Source organism: Microtus oregoni, unplaced genomic scaffold (genome assembly GCF_018167655.1).
Source record: "Microtus oregoni isolate MIOR12 unplaced genomic scaffold, Mior012 000011F_ref0000422, whole genome shotgun sequence".
In the NCBI taxonomy this organism is placed as follows: Eukaryota; Metazoa; Chordata; class Mammalia; order Rodentia; family Cricetidae; genus Microtus; species Microtus oregoni.
The window spans coordinates 40,251,953-40,279,138 of NW_024543070.1; the positions used below are offsets into that span (position 1 = coordinate 40,251,953).

Genomic DNA, 27,186 nt, shown 5'->3' on the forward strand with positions numbered 1-27,186 from the left:
ATATAAGAAATATATATGTCCAATTCAAAAATTCAATTTTAAAATGTGCATGAAAAATGCTTAATTTTAATCCTAAACAAAATTATACCAGAAATATTTTTACAAGGTTATCTTAGAGAGGTGTACTGAAGACTTTTCTTTGCCTTTTGATTTTTATGAGTTTATTGAAATATCTAAAATAAATATATATTTATGATCACAAAAATTAGTTAGAAAACACAGTGAATGCTTCTAAACTTATAGGGAAATCCAAACAAGCTCAGATACATGAATGAGCTAATGTTTTGAAGATTTAGTACTGAGGAAGGACACGAGGTTTGCCCATCTGGGCAGCACCATTCTGTCACACACATCGCTGGCTTATCAGACTTTAGTGTAGTTTTCATTTACTGTCATATCAAAGACTGTATTCTAAATCCCATGTGCTCTCATGTGAGAGGCAATGATCTTATCTGTGGGCAGTAACCCTTGGGCTGTAGTATTTTCTCCTGTCTTCTGCATGTACGAGTGCCAGGTGGCGAGAGACGGTCCCCGCAACTGCTAAGGAAGCAGGCAGACAGGAGCCTGAGGTTTTGAAAACCTTGCCTTTCTTGTTGTTCAGGCATATGACTGAGAGTCAAAGAGTTTAGATTTCAATTTCTCCAACTTCCACTGAGGAAGATCTTACAGTAGGATTATCACACCCAGAGACTCATCTGCATACGCTCCCCACCTCTGGGTCCTTGTCCCTCTTGGTTTTGACTTTAGCCCTCCTTCCCCGTTCTTCCTGTTTCATGTCTTTCCCCACCGCCTTGTTCTAATCTCCAGACTTCACTCTCTACTCAAGGGAGACAGGAACTGATTGATGTCAGGGGTCCAGAAACCGGGCCCTTTGTGTCTGTAGCCTCCATGCTGTGACTTGTAGAGGTTTCAGCCTCCTGCGGGCACGGTGCACACTGTTCACCTCAAGCCTGGACTTGGGGATGCATGGACTTCATGGCTTATGCCGTAGAACTGGTTGTGATGGGCATCCTGAACTCCTGTTCTAATTAGCTCACGGTCACATGTCCAGGCTCTAGTTATATCCACAGCGTCTTCGGCCTCCTTGGGATTGGTCCTCGCCCCTCTACCCCAGGAGTGTGCGCTGGCCCCAGCAATGTGAGTGTTTGAAGAAACTCCCCAAACTCACCGCTGGCACTTTCTCCCCACGACATGCTCTCGACACTGGCATTCTCCTGAGGACCCACTGCACATGGTGGTGAGCGATCCACCAATGTCACACTGGCACCCTGCAAGTCAAGGAACAGCTGGGTTACTACCAAACTCTGTCCCTGCCAGAAGTTTCCCTCCCCGTGAAGACAGCTCTGATGTTCTCAGCCCTGAGATGGCTGCTTTCTTCATCTGCCTTACCTTACATCAGGCAGGCATGTCCCAAACAAAAATGGCCTGCCCCCTCAAAGGCCTATCTTTAATTTCAATATGTGTGACTATAGGCCAGCAGGTGGGTGTGCTGTTGTCCCATGGAAGATGAGCCCAGGACTACACATGGTTAAGTAGCCTGGGAAGGGGATTAGTCAGTGAAGTGCTTCTCACACAGATGTGGAGGGGAAGAGGGATCAGTCAGTGAAGTGCTTCTCACACAGATGTGGAGGGGAAGAGGGATCAGTCAGTGAAGTGCTTCCCACACAGTTGTGGAAAGGAAGAAAGATCAGTCAGTGAAGTGCTTCTCACACAGATGTGGAGGGGAAGAGGGATCAGTCAGTGAAGTGCTTCCCACACAGACGTGGAAAGGAAGAGAGATCAGTCAGTGAAGTGCTTCCCACACAGATGTGGAAAGGAAGAGAGATCAGTCAGTCAAGTGCTTCCCACACAGACATGGAAAGAGTGGCGGTGCTGAGGGTCCAGAGACAGGAGGATCCCTGGGATCAGGGTTAGCCAGGCTAGCAAGCGCCAGGTGTGGTAGAGACCCTCTCTTAAAAAGTAAGGTGGAGATAACTAGGGGATGGCTAACATGGACCTCAGGCCTCCATACACAGAGGCACACACATCCAGGAACATGAACACACACGTAAAGGAGCAGCACTGTCAGGTGGTGGTGGCGCACGCCTTTAATTCCAGCACTGGGGAGGCAGAGGCAGGCAGATCTCTGTGAGTTCGAGGCCAGCCTGGTCTACAAGAGCCAGTTTGTAATAAAGTCCATGTGTGGAAGTTGGGAGCAACCTTGCAAGGTCAGCCACTTCTAAAATTTTATTATTTAATACCCTATAACTAAGTATCTGGTTTTTAGATAATATGAAACATAGTCTCAAGGTGACTAGCTCTTGGTGTCAGTTAATATTAGCATGTGCCCTCTATCCCATGTGGGTATTTTAGAATTGAACCTACAATGTTTTGATAACAGAGAAGTGGGAATCGCACTGTTTGAGGCTCACTGCAAGTATCAACTGAATATTTGCTCAAATTCTCAAGACAGAATGCCTGGTACCATCCCTGAAGTCAGGTGCGGTCAGGCATTTGTCCTCTGCACTCAGCCTTGCTCGTACCCTGCAGTACATATTTACCTTGACAACCAAAGTAATTGCTCTTCTTCAAAGCAAAATATCCATCTTCGCAGGTGTCACAGGCATCACCAGTGACATGAGCTTTGCAGCTGCAGTCACCATCTTCCTGCAGAACAAACGAGCCAGGTGGCAGCATTTGGTGTGTAGGACTTACTAACCTTCAGGTTAGGAAACTGCCTCAGCATACAATAGGAAGCAATGTAGCCAGGACTGGAAAAGTATGCCCAGGGCCAGTATGACTGGTGAGGGACTGGTACCCTCCTCCAGATATCTCACAGCAAGGAATCCCACAGTCAACCACAGCATCCTCCAGAAATCCCACAGTCAACCTCAGCATCCTCCTCCTCCAGGAACCCCACAGTCAACCTCAGCATCCTCCTCCAGGAATCCCACAGTCAACCTCAGCATCCTCCTCCAGAAATCCCACAGTCAACCTCAGCATCCTCCTCCAGGAATCCCACAGCCAACCTCAGCAGCATCCTCCAGAAATCCCACAGTCAACCTCGGCATCCTCCTCCAGGAATCCCACAGTCAACCTCAGAATCCTCCTCCAGGAACCCCACAGTCAACCTCAGCATCCTCCTCCTCCAGGAATCCCACAGTCAACCTCAGCAGCATCCTCCTCCAGAAATCCCACAGTCAACCTCAGCAGCATCCTCCTCCAGAAATCCCACAGTCAACCTCAGCATCCTCCTCCAGGAATCCCACAGTCAACCTCAGCATCCTCCTCCAGGAATCCCACAGTCAACCTCAGCATCCTCCTCCTCCAGGAATCCCACAGTCAACCTCAGCATCCTCCTCCAGAAATCCCACAGTCAACCTCAGCATCCTCCTCCAGGAATCCCACAGTCAACCTCAGCATCCTCCTCCTCCAGGAATCCCACAGTCAACCTCAGAATCCGCCTCCAGGAACCCCACAGTCAACCTCAGCATCCTCCTCCAGGAATCCCACAGTCAACTTGGCATCCTCCTCCAGGAATCCCACAGTCAACCACAGCATCCTCCTTCAGGAATCCCACAGCCAACCACAGCATCATCCTCCAGGAATCCCACAGTCAACCTCGGCATCCTCCACCAGGAATCCCACAGCCAACCTCAGCATCCTCCAGGAATCTCACAGTCAACCACAGCATCATCCTCCAAGAATCTCACAGTCAACCACAGCATCCTCCTCCAGGAATCCCACAGTCAACCACAGCATCCTCCTTCAGGAATCCCACAGCCAACCACAGCAGCATCCTCCAGGAATCCCACAGTCAACCTCGGCATCCTCCACCAGGAATCCCACAGTCAACCTCAGCATCCTCCTCCAGGAATCCCACAGTCAACCTCGGCATCCTCCACCAGGAATCCCACAGCCAATCACAGCATCATCCTCCAGGAATCCCACAGTCAATCTCAGCAGTATCCTACAGACATCTCATGACAAACTGGCCACGTTACCTGCCCACACTCTCCGATTCCACTCACGGTCCCTGCCTCGTGGCACTGACATTCTGTGAAGGTAAGAGAGTGTCTATGAGCTGGGGATCTTACAGGAACAGTTCCCTGACTCTAGGGATGCCACGTGCCTACAATACAACTCAGGGGCTTGGACTTCCCTGTGGACCTAAGAAGCATCCAACCTGCTGTGCTGGAGTCTAAAACAGTATTGCTTCTGGTTACTCCAGCACAAAGAGTTTATAAAGGTTCCCAATGTCAAGGTCATTATTGACACGCCTACATAAAAACACACTCTACCCTAAAATAGTCATTTCACTTAGACCTTTTATTATGCGTTTTAATCTTGGTATCCTGGCTTTAATAAATTGTACAAAATAAAGGTTCAGTAGGAATATGCAATGTGTGTAAAATTAAACCAGAAAGAGTGGTTTATAAAAACAAAGAGGTCACAGGCATTTATCAAATGGCTGCCTTCACAATGACAAAACTCAAATAGAATAGCAAATCTCTGTCTGAAAATGTCAGTTATGCTCTGAACAGAGGTGAGCACTAAAGCATAGTCAACATGTTGAACAAATCAGTTTAACAAAATGCTCTTTTGTCAACATGGGCAAAAGAAGGCAGAAATAAAGAGGCAATGGCATGGCAGGATGGGGTGGAATATGAGACAGCTGACCTGAGCATCCGCTGGGATTTTCTTTGGCCAGATTCCAATATAATGGCTTGCAGACACTACACGTAGGACTTGCAACATGAAGCTTGCACTGGCAATAACCCTTGAAATGAAGATCAAACTGACATTTGGCATCTTGAAACCAAGACCTGTTTCAAATATGTGTTCTTGAGCAAAGCTTTGTCACCAAAATCAATTTGGACTTTGAAAGATAAGTCAAGGGAGTGACAAAAGCACAAGGTTGCTTTAGTCTTCTGAGCTTAAAGAAAGGTTTGTTTTTATTTGATACATTGGAGTGCTTTACCTGCATGTAGATATGTGCACTGTGTGCCTGGTGCCCAAGGAGGCCAGGAGTAGGCACCTCGTGAAACTGGAGCTAATGATGGCTGTAAGTCACCACGTGGTGATGGGAACTGAAGAATCCCCTTTGTAAGAGCAGTAAATGTTCTTAACTCGGGGTCATCTCTCCAGCCTCTGGACTTTTTCAGTGCACACTTGGCATTTTACACGAGTAACCAACAAATGTGGTTAAAAGCAGTCAGAAAACACAGAGAAGGGAAAATCTGAAGATCTCTCTTGTCTAAAACATTGTTATATCTGAGAACAAGGCTCAGTCACTAAAATGTTTTTCTTGTAGGTGTGAGGGCCCAAGTTTGATCCCCAGAACCCACATTTAGAAAGCCAAACATCTTGGAACCCACTGGCCAGCAGTCTAGCTTGCTTGGTGAACTATAAGCCGGTGAGAGGCCTGCCTCAAAGAAGGCGGTGGATGATCCCTGAGGACCGACATCTGAGGTTGCCCTCTAACCAGTACATATACCTAACATGCACACATACGCACGCATGTGCGCGCACACACAAACACGCTGCTGCGCTCTAGGGGCGTCTCACAGGAAGACGGATGCTATGACCGCTCTTGTGAGAGTGGCTTCAGCGCCAGCAAAGACACAGCAGGAGCAGCAGCAGCCCTTGCGTCCCTTGTGGTCCATAGTTGTGAGGCCACAAAGGCAGGGAAGTCCCAGGATCTTAGGAAACCGTTCACAGTACCACAGCACGTGCTTAGAATAAAAGAGAGACTACGTGATAGTTTGCGGGATGGACAGCTTTACGTCACAAGTTCTTGGCCAGTGATTGAGTCTGGGTGCTCTTCCTGATGGCACCCTCACAGAAACCTCCAGAAGAGCTAACTCTTGGACTCTAGGATACAAAATCTAAGTAAACCTTATTCTTTTGTTTAAAAAAGTACCTCATGGGCAGACAGATCTCTATAAGTTCAAGGTCAGCCTGGTCTACAAGAGTTAGTTCTAGGACAGGCTCCAAAGCTACACAGAAACCCTGCCTTGAAGAAAAAAAAAAACCAAAACCAAATAAACAAACAAAAACCTCATGAACTACATATGCATCTTGAAAAAGAGCCATGATCTCTTTAGGCAATGTGGATCTGTGTCTTATATTAATTCCAGGAATTTTCCACGTGGTTAGTCTTGACCTTTCACGTAGATGCCCGTACTTACCAAGTTGGAGTCAACGGTCCCAGCTGGGTCACAAATACTGCCGGGCCCTGTATATGATTCAGAAATGATACACGTGGCTGGCTGATGGTTTTGACACTATACTTCAAGAAAACCTTAATTTTGCCTTTTTAAAAGTGCACCTACATTTAAGTTTTTATTGTGGAAGCGGCAAAACTTGATGTGACTTTCACTGAGGCACAGCCAGGGTCTCTATAGTTGTCTGTAGTGACTCCTGCAGGGTCACTCTGCCCTGCCAGGGAACACAACTCCCTTCCTTTCTTTAATGTTTCCTATACTTCGTTTTTAAGATATATTTTAACTTGTTTTTGAAAATTGCATGCAATATTTTGATTATAATCTCTCCCTCACCCAGCTCCTCCAAGCTCCTCCCCCACTTCCCTACAAAGATTCCTTCCTAGCAGGCGGTTAGGAAAGACTGAGATTTTCAGCATCTCTAGAATTATCCAGAAGAGGGTGATATTGCACCTCTTTTTAAAATTAAAAATAAAATGTCCATCAAAAGAAGTTACAGGATTTCTAACTTCATTTTGTAACCGAGAGAGAACTGATTATTATTACCCCGTTACCCCTCTCCCCATTGTTATGGTGTATTGGCCTCTCCTGTCTCATGGGTACCCTGTCCCTTTAAGAGACAAACCCCGCCCACTCCCAAACCTCCCCTTCTGCCAGGAAAGCTGATCTCCTCCAGCCTGCTAGCGCTCCTTTCTCTCTCTCTCTCTCTCTCTCTCTCTCTCTCTCTCTCTCTCTCTCTCTCTCTCCCCTCTCCTGAAGAAGTGGCTGCTGCCTTCCTCCCCCTCCCCCATCCCCAGCTCCCCCTTTCCCCTTCCCCTTCATAACCCAGTAAATAAACTATATACCCAATCTCTCTCTCTGCATGGTGTATCTGTCTGTCTCTCACCCACCTGGGACCTGCTGAGGCCTCAGGTGGTGGGACTGGCTGCCCTTCACCATGGCTGCTCTCAGGGGACGATGCTCCCTCGGGTAACCCGCTGTGGCTCCTCAGAGGCTTCTGGGTCACCCTCATCTTTAAGAGAATAACACCCCTGTGTACTGAAGTTCTTGGTGATGCCTGCAGAGGCTATAGCTGAGCATTTGCAACATCTCCCTATTACACTGGCAGCAGCCTGGTTGGTCCCACTTCTGAGGCTGGTTATCGCCATTGGAGCATGTGGGTAACAGGATCCTATAGCATTCCTTACAAAGGGCCCCTTAGCTTTTTGCTTTCCTTTTCTCTTTGCCAAGTATGCCTCAGTTCCTCATGATGTTCCTGTTTTTTGTTTTTGTTGTTATTGTTTTGTTGTTTTATTTTGTTTTTACTCCTTTGCCCTTTGGTCTTTGAGGGGTCCACCACCCAGCTCCCAAATAAATCACACACAGAGAGACCTATTAATACTTATGAATACCCAGTCTTAGCCTGGCTTGTTTCTAGCTGGCTTTTCTAAGTTACTCCATCTACCCCTTGCCTCTGGGTCTTTCCCTTTTCTTACTTTCCTTACCTTGGCAGTAAGGGAAGTCATAGGCTCCCGAGAGACACCTGTCACACTGCCTTCCTGTTATTCCAGGCAGGCATTCACACTGGCCAGTCACCGGGTCACAGGGGACCGGATAGGATCCAATAGTCGAACACTGGCAGGCTGTGGGAAATAGCTTGATCAGACTTAGGCATGAGGTATAAAGAGCACAGGGCAGTGTCCTGGACATTACCCCTCAGATAGGGCCAGGGGAAGTGAATCCAGGCCCCCTCCAATTCCCTAAGCTTTTCTGGTCATCCAGCGGGGTGTATTCCCTGCTGTTGGCTTCTTTACCCCATTCCACCCTGCTCCCAAGCACCCCTTTTCCTCTGCAAGGTCCTTGGATCCCCCAACCCAGCCGGCTTCAGGGTGGAGGGGATCTGAGAGCCTGCTCCAGTGCTGAGGGGACCTAAGAGAGGGCAGACCAAGAAAAACACAGTCAGCCATAGCAAAGATTGGACCAAGACTCTGCTGGCCTCATTTGAAGGAAAAGATGGGCAGGCACCAATGCAAGAATTCCTACAACATCCTGAACAGCACATGGTAACACCAGAATCCTGCGAACACGCAACAGGAAGACTTGAACACCCTAACCCAGAAGAAGGAGAAGAAATACTCCAGGATCTCAGCACCAGACTGGGACTACTGAGACATCCAGCCTGGTGGTGCTGTTATCTCTGCCTCCTTCTGTCCACTGGGCAGGTTCCTAAACTCACAACTCCACTCTTGAGAGCCAGGACTTGAACCCAGTGAGCTGACTGCCAGCCCAGCACCTGGCTTCCAGAGAGGAGAAAGGAAAGAACAAGAGATGGTCTCAGAGGACAGAGAAATGTCACATCTGTAGAAGGCGGGGTAGCTGCTTAAACCACAGGCCATGCTGATCTTCCAGAAAGTTTGTCTGCGCTTCCTCAGGAGAAATCCAACCTGGGAAACTGGGGGCCAGCGTTTCTGTGTTACCCACTCACCTTGGCATATAGGGAATGAATATGAGCCTGTGCGGCAGGAATCACACCGGGGACCCTCAACCCCAGGGCGGCACAGGCACCTGCCATGGTCGTCACATATCTCTGGGAGAACACCTTCCAGGTTACAGTCACAACCTACAAAGAAAGAGACTGTCAGAGAGGCCGCTGTGCTGGGTGGAATTCCTGCTTCCCCTACCACAGTGGCCTGTGGGCAAGCCTGGGGTGTTGTTGCCTATTCCAGGTGGTGCCACCCCAGGCAGGCGGTCCTGGGGTGTACGAGAAAGCAGGCTGAGCAAGCAGCACCCCTCCATGGCCTCTGCATCAGCTCCCGCCTCCAGGTTCCCGCCCTGACTTCCCTCAATACTGCATTGTACCTAGATGACAATATGGAATGAATCCTTTCCTCCCCGAGTTGCCTATGGTCGTGGTGTTTTCTCACAGCGAGGAGCCCTACTAAGACAGCTCTGGACCATGGCACCCAGCCTTTCTGTGGGTCAGAGGGTTCTGAGTGCAGGTCCTCAAGCTTTCAAGAAAGACACTGACTGACAGCCATATTTCCAGCTCCTCTTTCTGTTTTTAAGATGAGAAAGCAACGTAATTCAACCCTAGAGTGTTTCAAACTTGGCTTTCAGGGTTTCTGGGAGATTGTCCCACAGAATCCACCAGGCTCACAGCCTTCCAGAAACCAGGTTGCTGGCAATAACACCAATCAAATACATACCCACCTCAGGACCTGTCTCAGACCATAACAACCTGTCTGGCACATTCTATCCTATGTCCTGGCATAAAAGCTTTTCATCTTATATATGTCTATGCATGTCCCTGCTCCTCAGAAGGTCTGTATAAGTAGGCTCCGCCCCCTCTGCTCTCCTTATTCTCCATCTTAGTTGAGTTTGTCTTGCACTCCGGTTCTGAGATCACTCACTGGGTGATCACACAATGAACAGCTCATTGGCCTGCGACTTTGAGCCAAGGTTGCTGCAGTCCTTACACTTCCTATGACATCATTGCCAACCCTCCCATGGTCAGCAGCAATGGTTCCGGAGTGATCAAGGCTAGTCTTCCAGGAGACAGATTTCTAAGTACTGTTTTCACACTAGGCTCATGGCTGAAGCCCCGGAGGGGGTCCTCTTCATCGGACCAAAAGAAGAGACACACAGGGGCTACTGGCCGTGTGCTCACATGGAGCACACTGGGATTTAGGACTGGAACAGTGCACCTGGCAGTATGGCCTCTCTAGAGAGCACTGCTAAACCCAGTAGGAACGGGAGAAGACAGCCGAGGTGCTGAGACTTTCAATGTTCCTGCCCTGTTTATCTCCATGTGGGCTGTGCTCAGCCCGGATGCAACAAGACACAAAACAGCAGTGGCTTTAGACTCCAGGGGATAGGGTCACTCATGCTGTCCCTATCTATGAGAGCATTGCCACGGCAAACTCCACGATGCAGGTGGACATAGCAGGCCGTGACATCTCATGCTATCTGTGGCTGCTGCTACACAAGGAAAGGGTTGACTTCCACGCCTTCGCTGAGTTTGAGGTTGTCCAGACCACCAAAGAGCAAACCTGCTATCTATCCATCAGCTCACAGAATGTTCCCGGGTAGTCGTTCTCAACCTTCTGTAACCTATTAATACAGTTCCTCGTGTTGTGGTGACCCCAACCATTACATTGCTTTTGTTGATTCTTCATAACTAATTTTGATACTGTTCTGATAAAGCAAATATCTATGTTTTTCAATGGTCTTAAGCAACCCGTGTGAAAGGGTCATTCGACCGTCCCAAAGGGCCATGACTCACAGGTTGAGAACCACTGCTTTAGAAACTGAGAATATATAATATACACTGTCCACTTGCAGTTCTCTTGATGTGGGGCCTGTGCACGTTCCAGTCAGACTTGATGGGTGATGAGGATCTGTGCAGTGCTGGATGGACATTACCAGATGCTGTCCTCCAATATTGTGCTTCCACAGTCTCAACACTTAAAGGCTTTCAAGACCAGTTACTAAGTAGAGTGAAGAAGTTTGCCTCAAAGGGCAAGATCTCAGCTCCTCTAGAATGGTCGTAGTCCGTCCACATGGACTGGTAGCTCCATCCCCTCCTTACTGGACTCCTTTAGGGAGATGTGGGCAACCGAGAAGGATCACGAAGATGGCGCCTGTGCAACTGATTCATCAAAAACCCATGGAGGGTGGATGTACTGGGACGGAGGGAGGAAAGGGGAACCAGAGCTCTTGACCCCTTTTGGTCTGGGTTCATGCTTTAGATTTAGGGTCCCCTGTATGCTCTGAACCTAGAGAGGACCCCTCCCCTTAACAACACACAGCAATTTTAGCTGTATGGATGGCAGTCCCCAGCTGGAACATAGGAATTGAGGGACCCAGCAATGAGGGATTATGAGCGACCCTCTCAGCAGGCCACTTTGGCCTGTGGTTCCTTGCTCCAGTCTTGAAGCACCAAGACCATACACTCACATGCCTCATCTGCTCTGACAGGTGCCCACAGGGGCTGGAGTTCCTGGATCACTGGAGCGGACTGAAGAAGAGGCAGTCAGTGGGGGCGAAGAGGCATGTTGATGTGTTTCGTGCCCCCTCCTCTTCCTGACCCGACAGGGCTGCCTGGACCCTTGTACACAGCCTTGCTGGACTATTGTCCTAGATAGGTCTGACCAGGAAACTGTCCTCCATCCTCAGAGAGAGAATGTGGCCAAAGGTTGGAGCGGTAGAGCCATGGGCAGCCACAACTCATGGTTTGCCCACTGCCTCTCAAAGCACTACCCTCGGTGCCATGGACAGGAAGAGGTTAATGATCTTAATTAAGTATGGACAAAAAATGAAAAGGAATCATACTCAGAAATGCTAAGGTCACAAGCCAGGAAGACAGAGGTAGTATGTGTGCCCGAGTCTGCCTGATTTAAAACCAAACACATTTAATTTTATTATACTAAGAATGCAAACTTAAAACAATCTTGGAAGTAAGTTTAAAGGTCTATTCTAGATTAAGATACATCATCAAACCAATTACATACAGCAAACATTTGTAGTCCTATCCCTTATATTAACTTCTGAATCTTGCTATACTGCCTGGAGGGAGACTCAGAGATTCAGCCCAATCCAATTCCTCCCCTTCCGAAGGAAGGACTTGTGAGGGTTGGAAAATTTCTAAATCCTTCCTCTTCCCCTTTGCCTTAAACCCTAACCTTTCGGAAAAAAGTTAACAGCAAATTTGTAGAGTCATTTTCTCTAATGTAATAACTAAAAATAAAATATTATAAGAGGAAGACAGAGCATCCCAGCATTTGCATGAGAGTTGGTTTGACAAGCAGGGCTTTGGGAGCGGAGGGCTCAGAACCTTCAGCCTCACACAGCTAGCCCTGTACCCACAGGCTCCTATGTTTGAGATCACTCAGGAAAACGACAGTGTCTGCAGTGAGTATGCCCAGGCTTGCTCTTACCACTGTTTCCTAAGTGATACAGTGTAACAACTTAAACAGCATTTATATTAGATACTCAGTGGTGTGGGGTGATTTAAAGTACACGAATAATGTGTGGAGGTTACACAGATGTGCATAGGTTACATGAATACCATGCATGCTATTTTATACCAGCAACTGAGCATCTGCAAATTTTGATATCTGAAGGGGTGGGTTTTTGAAACTCATTCCCTGCAGACACTGACTGGTGTGGGACCATAGTCTGTATTCTGTCAATTATATTTTAAATAAACTCTGATTGGCCAGTAGCCAGGCAGCAAGTATAGGCGGGACAACCAGACAGGAAGTACAGGTGGATCAATGAGAACAGGAGAATTCTAGGAAGAGGGAAGCTCCCTCTGCAGTCCTGTCCAGACACAGAAGAAGCAAGATGTGACTACGCCTCTCAAAAAGGTACTGAGCCATGTGGCTAACACAGATAAGAATAATGGGCTAATGTAAGTTATAAGAGTTAATAAGAAGCCTGAGCTAATGGGCCAATTAGTTTATTATTAATGTAGACCTCTGTGTGATTTCTTTGGGACACTGCAGGAACCAAGAAGGACAGAAACCTCAGATAACACTGAATGGTAAATAACACTGATTATTTTGAGCCAAAGGCACTGGACAAACAGTTCCAAGAAGGACTATCCTCCTCATTTACTTAAAGTAGTCAGCTAACTTCCCATGAGGAAGGTACTCTTCAGAGCCAAGAGAACAGTGTTAGTGTATGAGACCAGAAGTGGACTGAGATCCATACACACAACATCTTGTACTTCTGTGGATCCTTAAGCACCATCTCACTCTGCCCTGCCCTGAACAAGCTCTCTGGTCATATCTCCAGTTTATAGTTCTTTCTATAGCATCTGTATTAGTTTGGGTTCCAGGCAGCTTCATTGGGCCTTCATTCTCTTTCTGAAGATGGTTTGCACACATGTGAAATGCACATTCTCCCTGCTAATCTTCCTACATTGCTTTAACTCTAAGGTTTAGCCACAGAATCTAAGAGGGCAGAATGAAAGAGACCCAAGGCGCATCCATGACAAGAGAAGCTTGGAGCTGAGGCTGTAATGAGTGTCACCATGTCATCTTCTCACAAGACTCACACAGGAGCCCAAGGACACAGCTCTGAGGACTGAGACAGCCAGAAGGGAACATTTCACTGTGAACTGCAGTCTTGAGACTAAACTAGGCATTGGAATCCATGAGGAACTTGGAGTTTTCCTAGCATCCAAGTTCAGGGAATTACAATTTACAACTGAAACAAACAAACAAAACAACCCATCTCATCACTAGGTCCTGGCCACTTCCTCTCAGAAAAGCCCCTGGAACCCTCATCTCTGCCCAGGTTTTGGTGTCCAGAGCCTCATCTTTCTTTGTCATAATTTGAGGGCCCTGGGTACCATCTGAATTCTGACTTCTTGCTGCGTTTACTTATTATTTATGTGTGTGCGTATCGCAAGCATATATGAACTGTAGCACATGTATCAGAGGATGGGCAACTTATGGGAGACAGTTCTCTCCTTCTGCCATGTGGGGTCAGATATCTAACTCATGTCGTCAGGCTTGGTGCAAGTGTCTTCACCCACCGAGTCCCCTCGAAGGCTGACACCCTGTCTCACCCTCCTGACCTCTCTCCGTGCTGGTGCCACCAGGGATCTTGTCAAGCGCCCTACTTTTCAGTTCCTCCCTAGTGTCAAGTCCCTCAGTGGTGACACAATGCCTCAGGACACAATCCAAAGTCCTTCCAGACCACAGCAGGACACATGATCCTTCATGCAAATTAGATAAGGATGCACACTCCTCAAGTGAGATTATCACAGTTATGCAGATTATAGTGAGATTATCACAGATATGCAGATCATGGTGCTTGTTCATGGTGAGGGTACCACTCTGCAAGGCCTGGCTGTGTACTGCAAACTTGCATGTTTAAACCAGGCTGTCCAATCAGATCTTTTCCTCACTCTCTCAGAGTCCACCCCATCCCACTCACTGGAACTTCCTCCCTCTCCACAGTCCAGTCCAACAATCTTCCTGCCATCCCCTCTCCTACCCGCCATACCTTTCTTCAATGTTTCTTCTTCTCTGCTTAGCTAATTGCTCTTTATGCTCCAAGACTCATCCCAAATTCCTCTATTCCTGTTCTGGGGAAGCCAGACTTCCTACCCACCTACCTCCTTCCTTCCCTGCCTCCTCTCACCCATTCTTCCATCAGGGATAACCTTCCCCTTGCTCCCTTAGCTCTGGGTTCTTCCCTGCCCCTCTAACTGTCCATCTCCCGTGGACTGGGAGCTCCCAGGAGCAGGGACTGAAGTGGGCAGCATGTAGCACAGCGTAGGCACTTCATCAAAGATGAGCCAAGACTGAACCAAGCCTCAATTCTCTTCAGTAAACACCATTCTTAGCTCTATTTTATCAGCGGAGCCTCCCGAAGGAGCTATCATAACCTGCTTGCCCATTGGTCAAGCACGATGTGGTCTAAGCCACATCGGTCAAGCTCCACGCCCTCAGTGATGGCCCCACTCACCTGCCAGGTGAATCCCATCCTAAAGAGCCCCCACCCCAAAAAGCATGCACCAGAGCTCATTACCCAGACCTTTTGGGGCATTCCGAGTTTCACACATCTGCTGGCCCCCAGGCCCTGGCTTGAGCTAGGACCTTGACAAAAGCAAGCAGTTCTTCCTTACACAGTGGGTGGGGGATTGCAAACCTTTCCACAATCTTTTCAGGAACTCCGATCCTGTAATGAATCAGGGCTGGCCTGTTTGCAGACCTGACGAGCTGCTCTAGAGAATCAGCCGAGATCTCCTCAGCATCCCTGATAAATTAGACTCCTGGGTGCTGCATCCTGTGGGTTTTCCTTCTCACTGCAATTTAACTTGGAGGACTAGAGGGACCTGCACATGGCAGTCTAATGTCCTTGAGCATACATTCCAAGGGGATCCCTTAAAGATGTGTCTAGGACACATCTGCTTTCTACGAATGATGCTCAGGTGGATGTGTCTAGCTGATCCCGCCATCTAAATCCTAATCATATCCAGTTATGAGATAAGGAGAGAAACTAAAAGCAGTCGAGTCCGCATGGCCATTTGTCCAGTTAGAGTCTGTCCTTCAGAGTCAGGACTCCTCACCCAGTACAGTCGTTACTTAGCACTGATGGGGGACTCCATGGACTCCCTCCCCCTATGGGCTTAAAACCCCCAGATGCCCAAGTTCTCAAATGACACAGTATACAAAACCTTTGAACATAACCTACGTGTGTATTTCCATATACTTTAATCATAGCAAGATTTATAATACTTAACACAATATGCTTTTATACAGCATTAAAACTGGCAAGAATTCTATCTGTACACTGTGAATGCATTCTTATAACATTTTCATGGGAACTTGTGTGTATAACATGTATGCATGTAGTGCGGGATGGTTTATATATGCCACTCTATGTGTGGGATCAAAGGAAAATCTCATGTTGGTTGGGATAAATCCGGACTAGCTGAACATAGCGGACAATGAGGAATACTGAGAATTCAAGAACAATTGCAGTGGGTTTTTGATCCTACTGCACATACTGGCTTTGTGGGAGCCTAGGCAGTTTGAATGCTCACCTTAGGAGACCTGGATAGAGGTGGGTGGTCCTTGGGCTTCCCACAGGTCAGGGAACCCTGATTGCTCTTCGAGCAGATGAGGGAGGGGGACTTGATCGGGGGAGGGGGAGGGAAATGGGAAGCGGTTGTGGGGACGAGGCAGAAATCCTTAATAAATAAATAAATTAAAAAAAAAGAAAGAAAAGAAAATCTCATGTTGGGGTTTGCCTTCCACCTTCTTGGGGACAGAGCCACATCTCTGTATATGCCACACTGGCCTATGAGCTTCACGAGATTCTATTGTCTCCACCTCCTGTCTCACCATAGGAATGGTGGGATATGAGCTGCTCTATCCAGCTCTACGCATAGTCTGGGGAGCCAAACTCAGATGTTCCCGCTGGCGTGGCAAGCACTTCCCTCAAGATGCTTTTTTTAGAAATATATTTTTGATATTCAGTAGTCTACAGAGGAGGTAGAACACCCATGGACAGGAAGGGCTGGGTTTTGAGACTGATTAATTGCCTCAATCTTGGCTGGATATGGGAGTCTCTAGTACAATACTTTAGCTTGGGTGTAGAATTGCACGGCAGAGACTCTGATGTGGTCCTGGGGGTCTGTAAACTTTTGTATGAGAGCCAAATATATCTGTTTATAGAAAAATAGATTATATTGGAATACTGCCCAATGCTTTCATTTGCATATTAGCTATGGCTCCCTCAACAGCAGTTGAGGACATGTGACAGAATCTATCAAACCCCAAAGCCCAGAAGTCATTCCTATCTGATCCTTCACAGAGAAGCTTGACACCTGCTAGACAGGAGCTCCTCCTGGCTGAGAAGTGCTCCCTAATGAGAAGAATGCAGTGATCCTTCACAGTGAAGCTTGACACCTGCTAGACAGGAGCTCCTCCTGGCTGAGAAGTGCTCCCTAATGAGAAGCATGCAGTGATCCTTCACAGTGAAGCTTGACACCCACTAGACAGGAGTTCCTCCCGGCTGAGGCAGTGCTCCCTAATAAGAAGCACCCAGTGATCCTTCACAGTGAAGCTTGACACCCTCTAGACAGGAGCTCCTCCCGGCTGAGGCAGTGCTCCCTAACTGTCCAGAGTCAGGACAGTCTCCATCCCTGAAAGCCTACTTTAAGACCTTGGGTGACAGGCAGGAATAAAAAATAAACTGCTTTTTGTTTGTTTGTTTTTTAGCACATGCTTAGTTAAGAGAAACTCTACTTGAGAACACAGAATCTTCTATAGGTCTCAGGGTGGGAGGGAGGCCGGCTTCCTCTGGTGCGCTGTATCTGCTGGTGGTTTATAAATCAGCACTTCTAATATGCTCTGGCAATAACTAAGTCCCAGGCTCAGTGTTTTTAGGATGTATTAATAGGGAGAGGCAGATCAGATGGAAAAGTATGTGCTGCGCACCCATGAGGGCCTGACTTTGACCCCCAGGACCCATGTAAAACTCCGGGCACAGAAGCATCTACTTAACTCCCGGTGCTGGGGAGATGGAGATAAGGGGATCCAGGCTCCTGCTGGCCAGTGAGTCTGGCCAAAATGTGACCTACAGCGTCAGGTGACCTTGTCTCACAAACAAGCTGAAAAGCTTAGAAAGATATCCTTTGTCACTCTCTGGCTTCCACAATGCACACGTGGATGCATGCATGCTTGCGTGCATGCACAAAATCCCACACACATGTACACAGATTGGAACAGACAAATACACACAAAAATAAATAATTAAAATGAATTAATAAGCCAGCAAACTGAGGTGGATCACTGTATCTTTGAATTCTCAAACTCAACTGTGTTAACGTTTATTTTTCATTAGGCTGTGATCCAGGATTTCCCTAGCATTTTGTGGCAGTTATCTGAACTTCTCTCCAAGTTCAGTTACCTTTCCTTTCCTGAAGTCACCATGAGCCTCTTTTGAATAACAAAAAGGTTGCTGTAGACAAGCTGTAGATGGGAGATCTAAACATTCTTGTGAGAGAAATCAGAGTTGTGTATTGCCAAGGCTCTAGCTCTGAGCTCCATTCCAGTTAATTTCTGAATGTTTAAGAAAACGCTGGCGGATCCCTGCTGTGGGCACCCTCGAAGACTATGTTGGATCTCACCTTTCTTCCTACTTGCTTCCTGGCTGCCATGAAGTGAATACCCCCCCCCAACTATGCACTTCCGTCATGCAGAGCTTTGTCTCCACGTGCCCAAAGCAATAGAGCAAACAAAGCACAGATTTTCCTCCTCAGAAACTGATTTTGCAAACAACTTGGTCCAGCAACAGGAAGCCAACTAGCACATCAATTAGAACATAATTTTATGTGTATGTGTGTGTGTGCAGATACATACACACAAATGTTGTCTTGATACATGTGTTATTGTTTGAGCTCTGAGTCCCCATCCCAACAAACCCCACAGAAACAGAAGTTCTAGAGACGCCGGGAATGTTTCTCTGTGCACTATTAAGCCTTTAGCACCCAGACTGGTATTTTTTAGTAGCAGGGAAACTTGGTAGGTGCAGTACCAAATCCTCTAGTTACTACTTACCTCCCCACCCCAAAGGATGCTCACATCTGCTGCCCTCCACCCAGGGCTTGTGCTCCTGGCTGTGGTGCTCCTAGCCTTCCTGCTGGACACTCTGTGGAAGCAGCTTTCCACAAGGTCCTGATCACTAGGTCATTCCCTCCCTGCCTTCATTCCCAAGGAGTCCTGCTTGTTTCCTGATAATGTCCAGGGAGATGCAGCCCAGAACCGTAGTAGGCCTGGCTAATGACCCTTTGCAGAGGCTCCCTCAATGCCCTTCCCACTCCTGCCCTGCTGTTTCTTGGCATCACCTCCCAGATACAGCACTTGCACTAAGTTCGTGTGGGTGGAACAGGTGGCCCAGTAGACAGGAAGGCTACTGTGAAAGGATTTTGAGCAAAGTAGTAATCTATAACCCAAGCTCTATCCAGCACCCTGAATGGGCAGAGTCCTTTCAAAAGATATGCCTGAGAATGGCCAGGAAACAACTGCCAAAGCCCCACAGTACCCCAGAACTTCACCTGGACTTGGCAACGTGTTCAGGAACCAAAACAGGAATGGAACATAATATTTTCATCGACATTAAATCCAAAAAAAAAAAAAGGCTACTTACCTTTTATATTGCCAGCTATTGGGTCTTCTAGACTCAGAGTATAAACAGGAGAGACTGGAATTCCTATAAAATAATTTATTTTAAAACACAGATTAATGAGATAGTAGCATGAACAGCCAAGCTGCACTTAGCAGGAAGAAGGCCCCTCCCTGAGTGAAAAGCTACACATGAGGCTGATTGAGAGAAAGGCCCTGCGCTCTCTGTGGCCAACACGCCTCATAACTGAAGCCAGGCTGCTTAGCAGATCAGCAAACGGAAACGGGTGGCGTTTTATGCTCACGATTGCTAAATTATTCAAAACAGCTATGCCCAAAGAATAGCTGTGTATGAATAGAATTTAGGATTGTTTCTTTTTAAACAGAAATTTTACTCTTTATTTAAGTAAAATTGAGAGTAGTTTTAAAACAATGTTTTCTTCTAAATTTTCTCCCTGAATTTTTGTTTATTATATTAAAAAAGTGATTAAAGCATCTTCTTATTTTTTCCCCACTAAAAAGGCAAGAGCAATTTCTGGCGAGCCTATCCCAGGCACAGATTCAATATGGGTAAGCACCTGAAACACAGTCATTGGCTTCAGACATTGTTTCCTGTAAATGCATTTGATTATCCAAAGTAGGAAGGTCTCCTTAGTGAAGCAGTCACTGCTTAAATCATCACTCTAGGACAGCAGGTGCACACTGCAGTGTGGAGCCCTCAACAGGTCGGTCCCAGCTCCCCACTGCTCCCAGCACACTTCTGAGATAAAATGTATATACACACATGAATATGTTAACATATTCATCCAGATCGTTGTGGGAGGGAGGAGGGAGGAGGGAGGAGGGAGGAGGGAGGAGAGCTTGCCCTCCTGGACACTGAAAGAGAGAACACACACCTTCTTACACCCCCACCCTGCAAAGCATGATGCACTAGGTCTATCAAAGTCACACTCAACTATTACGATCAAGTTGAATTTTGCAGTATTTGAGCCTACGCCCAGTGGCCTAATAAAATGGCAATGTCTATTGTATAACACCACACTAAACACAATTCTAAGGCTTGCCTTCGCAACTTGGGAAACGCTTTTATGTAAACAAAACCTGCCTGGGCCTTTTTCTAGACCCTCACACACCCTCCCTGTCCGTCATTGCTCACACACAGGTTGGCTATGGGCCAGAAAGAAGATTCTCATCCATACTGGATACTTACTCGAGCAAAATGGAAAGTTATAGTATCCATCTGCGCATAGCTCACAGTTGTCTCCTTGGAAATTTGGCTTACAGTGACAGCGGCCTGAGCCCTGCTCACACTCATATGCACGTTCCGGACCACAGCTGCAAGCTAAGAGGAAAAAGAATCACTACGTGACCCACCCCTCGCTGTGCTCAGAAGGCACGACTGTGCCCACACTTCTCAAGGATGCCATGGTCTCAATCTCCTGTACATAGCAAACACTCGACTAAAGTTAAACGCTACGATGATTACTAAATCTTTGCGGACTTGTTACTATGCTGGTTTGATGTTAATTATGACAAAGTAAAAATGATTGGAGATCACAGAAACATGTCAAACCAGTAGAAAACTGAAGAAGCAATATTTATTGCAGGCTTGATAGGTGACTGATTCAATCAAGTAAGGGATCGACTAGGTACTTTTGATAGCTTTTCACCTACTGTTATGAAATATATGTATTATCATGATTATTTACATGTTAGAATTCTTGGGCTCAGAGAAAATATGAAGTTACCTGAGATAACTCAGTTAGAAGGAAATAGAAGCAATACTACAAAGGCAAGGGAGCAAAGACCGTCCAGGCCCCCGAGCCTGTGACACCCTTGGGGTAAATCACACAGCCTGTCATATACAGAGTTGACATGATACTTACGGATGCAGCCATGGAGCGCCTCCACTGGAACTCCGTAGGGCCGGTAGAAACCCTGTGCACACTTCTCACAGTTCACACCTGCTGTGTTGTGCTAGGGAAACAAGGACAGACCCTTCAAAGGATGCCAGAGAAGCCCAGCGCTCTTTACTTTGTGCTAATCCGCCACAGAAATAATTCTGTCATACAAGCCAGAAATTCCAAAGTCCCTAAGACCATACATCCTGACCCTGTATCACAGGACCCAAAATGTGTCATAGGACCCTGATTTCACCTTGTCCCTGAAATCCCCGCCACACACGTGGAAAGGTTCATTAAACTAACAGTCCTGGCTTCTCTCTCTAAAAATAAACAAACAAACAAATAAGTAAATAAAAATTTAAAAATTAAAATAATATGAGCCAGAGGCAGGTAGATCTCTGTGAGTTTGAGGCCAGCCTGGTCTATAAAGAGAGTTCCAGGACAGCCAGGGCTCTTACGCCGAGAAACCCTACCTCAACAAACAAACAATGTAAAAAAATTAAAATATTTCAATGAACTTGACACTTGATTAAGAAAAAACAATAGTGTCCCTCTAGCTGTGAGCAGTTTCTAGACTTCCTGCAGCTCAGAAGCGCCAGGGATGGCTACTCATAGTCCTGCTTTAGCTCAAAGGATGAGATGGCACAGGGGAATATCTTTCCCAGTTTGGGAAGGAAAGCATATAAAGATCTCTGTCTCTGGTCTTTCTGACTGCATCTGTGTTTTCAATGTGAATTATTGTGTGAATGGACAATGAGAGCACGAGGCTCATACACAGAGCTCAATTTTGAGCTGGGTGGCTTTTTCTAGTCCACGGTTAATTCTTACAATTGCCACAAACCCAATTACCCAGTACACATGATCAGTTTCCAAGAAACACATGCCACAGCTCAATTCTGTCTCCTTCTCACCCGAAAAGCACTGAGCAGTGTCACTATGGAAAAGGCAGCAAACGCAGAGCAACAAGAATGAGCAACACGAACCACATGGAACCTTCACAGAAACCTGGGGAGAACAAAGGCCAGTCTGTGTCCTCTCCCTGCGGGGTTTTATTAACCACAGACTCTTGGTTTTTACCACTCTTGTTCTGTGGGCTAAAAATCTGAATCTAATTTAGCACCAAAGTCAAAAACCATGCTGGCCAGCCTGCCAGCACTCACAGGAAGCTTCTAAGCAAATAAGAAAGAGCTGTAGCCCACCCAGTCTTCCCATCAAATGCCATCCCCTTCCATCCCACTGCTTGCTACTATGGCTAACCTTGGCTAGCAATCCAATTAGAGCAGGACACGAGAACTGTTCTCTGAGGGGGGCAGCCTTGCCTCTCTGCCTCAACGCATGCTTAAATAGCAGCGAAGAACTGAGAGAGGAAACACTACAGATAGGATAACGCCTCGGTTTTGGATGGTTTTCTCTAGGTCCTCCACAGTCTGAGGGCAACTCACACCATTGCATTTATGGACAGCAGGGTCCTGGCTGAACCGAGTACAGGCAGGTCAAAGCGCAAGAGTCGGGGTGGCTTCCCAGGCTTACGCTGGGGTCTAGAGGTCCTGCTGGGAGGAGTGGGTGTTTGACCTTGTGTTTGCACAGGGCTTAACATTAAACTAGAATCAGAGACCCAAGCTGAGGAGGGGAAAAAGACCTGTCTTCCACCTACTGGCTGCTTTGGCTCCCCCCAGAGGAAGGGAGTGTGTGTGCAGCATGGTGCACACACAGGACAACTTTCGGGAGTTGGTTCTTTCCCTCTGCCATGGACTCCAGGGATTGAACCCAGCTCCTCAAGCTTAAATTCGCAAGAGCCTTTATCCAGTATCCAGAAAGCCATCTTGCCAGCAGAGTCTGCCTGCTTCATGGGGGTTTGCAGTGTAACTCCAAGTCTTAGTGATCACCCAGAAAATTCTATACACAGAACTGTCCCCAGTCCGGGTGGCACGCTATGGAATGCTCACCTAGAAGCCAGGCCCTGATCTGGGTGTCTGGGGTCTGAATTCCACAACAGGGAGCTTTTCAAACATGTTTTGACCTTTAGGCAAACCCTAACTCTCCGCCTCTGGCACTCAGTTTCTCGGCCGCACCTCCTCCATTACCTTCTGTCTCTCCACTCCATGTGGACTCCATCACTAGTCACCTTGTCTTCGAAGAACCCAGGAAGAATTTTCTTATCAAGGTTCCACATGAACTAGGCTTTGTGCCTCTCTAGAATTATCTGCCCTTCTCCTGACTCATTTCTCTTCCAGCTACCCTGGGATCTTGCTCCTTACTAAATGCCTCTTGTCCTTCTGTTACTTCAATACCCCCAAAGGATACCTAGCTCATGCCCTTATCTACTCAGATACCACAACTCAGGAAAGTGGCCACCTTAGAATATTTCATACCCTAACCCAGTAGTTAAAATGGGAAACCCAAGGAATAAAATAAACTAATACCAACAGGATCTATATGTGCCTCTGGTAACTGCTTTCTCTTCAGGACAAGAATCTAACTCTGTCACCATTACTATCTGCTGTAGAATAATCCTTTTGTACACTGCGAAGATGCGTTGCTCTTATTGGTTTAATAAAGAGCCAGAAAGAGGTTAGACAGGAGAGCCAGACTGAGAGAACACTGGGAAGAAGGAGGGCAGAATCACCAGTAAGGGAGCAGGACATGAACATGCCATGCTGGAAAAGGATTAATTTACTGTGGATTAATTTAAGTTGTAAGAAATAGTAACGACCCTAAGCTATTGGCAAAGCATTCATAAATAATAAATCTCTGTGTGGTTATTTGGGGAGCTGGTGGTCCTAACTATCTGCTGCAGCTCAACTAGGTCTTCTTCAAAACCCAGCCTTAAATTCAATGGTCAGGGTAATAGTGTTAAGAGACACTGGCTTTAAGAAGTGATCCAGTCATAAAGGATTATCCTTCATGAGTGGATTAAGGCCCCTAGAAAGGAGACACAGAATTCGGCCCTTTTATCCTTCTGCCTCCCGCCATGTAAAGACAGAGCCTTCTTTATGAGTTACCCCATTTCACTGAGACTGTATGTGACAGTGTCTAGGAACAGCCTGTCCGTGTGTGCTTTGAGATGATAATTCATTGCTTTCCACTTATGGGCACTGAACAGAAATGGTGGAAAGCAGCCCAATTACTGAATTTCTAGGGGACATAATTTGCTGTAGAATATGCGTTCTTTACCAGCAAACTCGAACCTGATCACCAAGCTGGCCAGCCCTGTGGGCCTTCTCTCTTTTTCTACCAGTGTTATTGTATGTATAGCATAAAATGCAGTTAGTTTTCCACCAAAGAACCAAGCATCCCAGCACTTACAAAATATCCACATTTTCTACTATGGATGACATGACATTTAAAATCAAATTGTGCCATTCCCAGGTGCTGGTTTAGGTTGTTAGTTTCTGGCAGACTGTAATCCCCTTTCCGAGTCCATATCCAGCTACAAATCCACAGTGGTTCTGATCCTCTGAAGATGGGTCCCACATTTACTTATTTCTAATTATCCATTCTTGTGTTCTCTGCCAGTAATTCCATAATCTGCCTGTCCATCTCCACAAAAGTATTAAAATTGCACTGAATGTATAGGCTGACTTCAGAAAATTAAAATGTTTATTGTATTTCAAGTCTGAACACACCGTGCTCAGCACAGGTTATGTTTGATGAACTTTAGTGCAGTGTTAGGAGTTTGACTCCAGCTGCACAATCAACTCCTTTTGTGACCTCTTGGGCCTGCATGCCACTGATATTCAAAGCCGTGTACCCCGTATGTACCATACTAATAGGTATGTTTCATGTTTGCTCTCTTCTCGATTTTTTTGGAATTGTTAGTCTTTTCAGATGGCCCATCTTCCTCATTTTCTCTTTATAATGAGCTCGGGAGAAAGAGTGCATTTTGCTTTTAAAATATCTTTTCTGTGCGTGGTCGGGTTTGGGGCAGAACGGAACCATATGTTCTGCGTCTGCATCCCATATGTTTTTGTGTGTTTCATGTGAAACACAGATGGTTTGGGAAGAGTGGGATAAACACTTCATTGACCTCTCCATGGATGTGAAGGACTAGGGAGCTAGCCCTATCTTCATAGGAGAGGTTCAACGTCATTTGGTTAACATGGATAGGGTACTTCTGAGCAATGCCCACCATAACCCGGGTAACCGCCAGTCTTCACTAAGTATGTCAGTGTTACCACAAGAAACAGAGGCCAAGAGGAGCCGACGCAGGCAGTGATATAGACTTCTGCCTCCTCTTTCCCTCAGTATTTGTTTTGGATGTCTTCACACTGAATGGTCATACAAGCCCTACCTAAAGATTCCCATAAACAGTAAACATCCCACTTGAGTTCTTATTTCTACATAAGCATCCCCGCCTCTCCTCTGTCCGTTCACCAACATATGACTTCTTGTCATGCTACATGTGCTACAGTGCCAACCACCTTCCACCAAGTATTTAAGCACGGACTTAATAACTGGAGTCTAACACGTGCTTATGATTTTCGTTCTTATTATAAAATATATTTTATACATACAAAACTCTCAATCATAATTTGCCAATGTCAGACAATGCACATGAATAAGAGCCCAATTTCTTACTGCAGTATAGAAGACACTCAGAACATCCCCATGTTCCTGCCCCGTCAGCCCCCCACCATTGCAGCTCCTTAGAGCTAATCACACTTTGACATTTTCCTCTAATAACTTGTGTTGAAGAATTCTGTGCCAATGGCTGCCACACAACAGGAGCCCTCTATGAAGCTGATTTTCTATTTCCGTGCTGCCCCTAAGATCCTCAGTGCTGCAATGTAGCATCAGACAAGGTCTCCTTTGCCCCTTCGTATTCTGTTATGAAATGATGAGCAAGGATGTGTCCATCGGTCCTACGACTGCTGAGTTTACCACTGATGCTGGCGGCGATTGGAAAACAAGTATTTCTGGGACTGGAGAGATGGCTCTGCCATTAAAGGCTTGGCTCACAGCCAAAGCATTTCTGTTTGTTGTAGATAAACTGGGAGTGGGTTGATCACAGTGTAGGAAGATGCATGTTTCGCAGCATTTTATAGGTTGCTGCAGCCACGGTACACCATTTCTGTTGAGGGGATGGCAGGTATAGTTGTCTCACGTCTCACTGAAATTGAATTTCTAGGCTTTTTAATAACTGCCGCCCCAGTGAGAGGTGGAGGCGATTTGGTGATTTTGATTGATATTTCCTCCTGACTGAAGCAGCTCAGCCCTTGATTGCCAGCTTATTAATCATTCATGTACTTACATTTGTAAGAGGCTGTTTTGTTATGGTATGTATGTTGGGGGAGTTACCTGCCTTCATTTAAGAGCTTAGGAGCATTGGGAAGCTCCGCCCAACCCCACTGCTCCCATCCACCAGGGGTAGTTCCTCCCAGACACTGTCCCAGATGCCTACAGGCCATTTGAGCCCCACCCCAGCAGATCTGCCCCTTGCTCTGGTGCTCTCTCTCCAGCCTTCCTGAGAGTCACCTGGGAGTTGCTTTTCTCTGTTCTACTTATTAAATCTGGTTTTACTAATTTGGTTTGATTTGGCTTATTACTTCAGTGGAGGAACCCAATAACTGGGCTCCAGTGACTATCAAGGACTCCCGGTTTGTGAGTTTGCTCTCCCTGTCTGCAGCTCACCCATGAGTGATTTTCAGTGGAAGCGGTCAGAAGTTTAATTTCAGTGAAATCCGATTTCCTCATCTCCCGTGATTGTGGCTTCCTCTGAGGAAAGTTTCCTCACCTTCTGAATCATACGGGACCCAGTGTTTTTCTCTATAGTTTACAGCTCTACCTTCATTCTTCCATGTTTGATATCAGATCAATTTTATAGATTTGAGTAGGGATGAGAGCTTAGTTTTCCACATAAAATTGAGCTGTTTCAGAGCCATCCGTGAAAGACCTCACTGTCCCAGTTGGGTTGCTTTTGTCCTTTCCTCAAGGTCACCCAGTGACACAGTGTGGGTCACGCCCCTACTCTGTTCTGGTGACGGCTTTGTCCACATGAATCTATTTGAACCAGATGTATGGCGACAAGAGGGTTGATACAGGGTGATGGCTGTAGGCGTGTCTCACCTGGCAATCGATGCAGACTCCCCCACCGGCATAGGTGCCTTTGCTGTTCAAGCTCGCCTGCTGTAGCTCCACATCTGGGTCGTAGTAACAGTCCACGGCATGCCCGTGGCAGTTGCAAGCTGGGAGAAAGCATCCTTGGTCAGATTAGTGTGCCGCTTTTAGTAAGTTCACAAACAGGATCTCTGCTCTGTGGCTTACAATAAAGTCTGTGCTGAAACATTGGAGACACTCTTTGAACAATTACAGGAGATTTTTAACACAGAGGCTATTATAGAAAAGACTGTACTTTATAGACTCCGGTTTGACAGTAAATGAAACATTTCTCTTTTATTAAAAGATAGAACAATGGTGAATCAAAATGCCTATTAGAGTTATGTACACAGACTA

The 27,186-nt window shown here is 46.6% G+C and overlaps 1 protein-coding gene and 1 pseudogene across 2 annotated transcripts in view; one reads left to right on the forward strand and one right to left on the reverse strand.

The window, feature by feature from the left end:
* Lama3 (laminin subunit alpha 3) overlaps positions 1–27,186 on the reverse strand; it is a 218,522-nt gene that overhangs the window by 126,273 nt on the left and 65,063 nt on the right. For both annotated transcript variants that reach the window (XM_041659963.1, XM_041659962.1), the window contains exons 8-18: positions 26,800–26,918; positions 20,716–20,806; positions 20,040–20,171; positions 18,855–18,917; positions 8,668–8,802; positions 7,688–7,825; positions 6,171–6,217; positions 4,660–4,759; positions 3,984–4,036; positions 2,541–2,646; positions 1,169–1,268 (exon numbers count right to left, since the gene is read on the reverse strand). In XM_041659963.1, coding sequence (XP_041515897.1) covers positions 1,169–1,268; positions 2,541–2,646; positions 3,984–4,036; positions 4,660–4,759; positions 6,171–6,217; positions 7,688–7,825; positions 8,668–8,802; positions 18,855–18,917; positions 20,040–20,171; positions 20,716–20,806; positions 26,800–26,918 — 1,084 coding nt within the window. The remainder of the gene's footprint in view (positions 1–1,168; positions 1,269–2,540; positions 2,647–3,983; positions 4,037–4,659; positions 4,760–6,170; positions 6,218–7,687; positions 7,826–8,667; positions 8,803–18,854; positions 18,918–20,039; positions 20,172–20,715; positions 20,807–26,799; positions 26,919–27,186) is intronic.
* LOC121453536 lies at positions 9,139–11,268 on the forward strand (annotated as a pseudogene).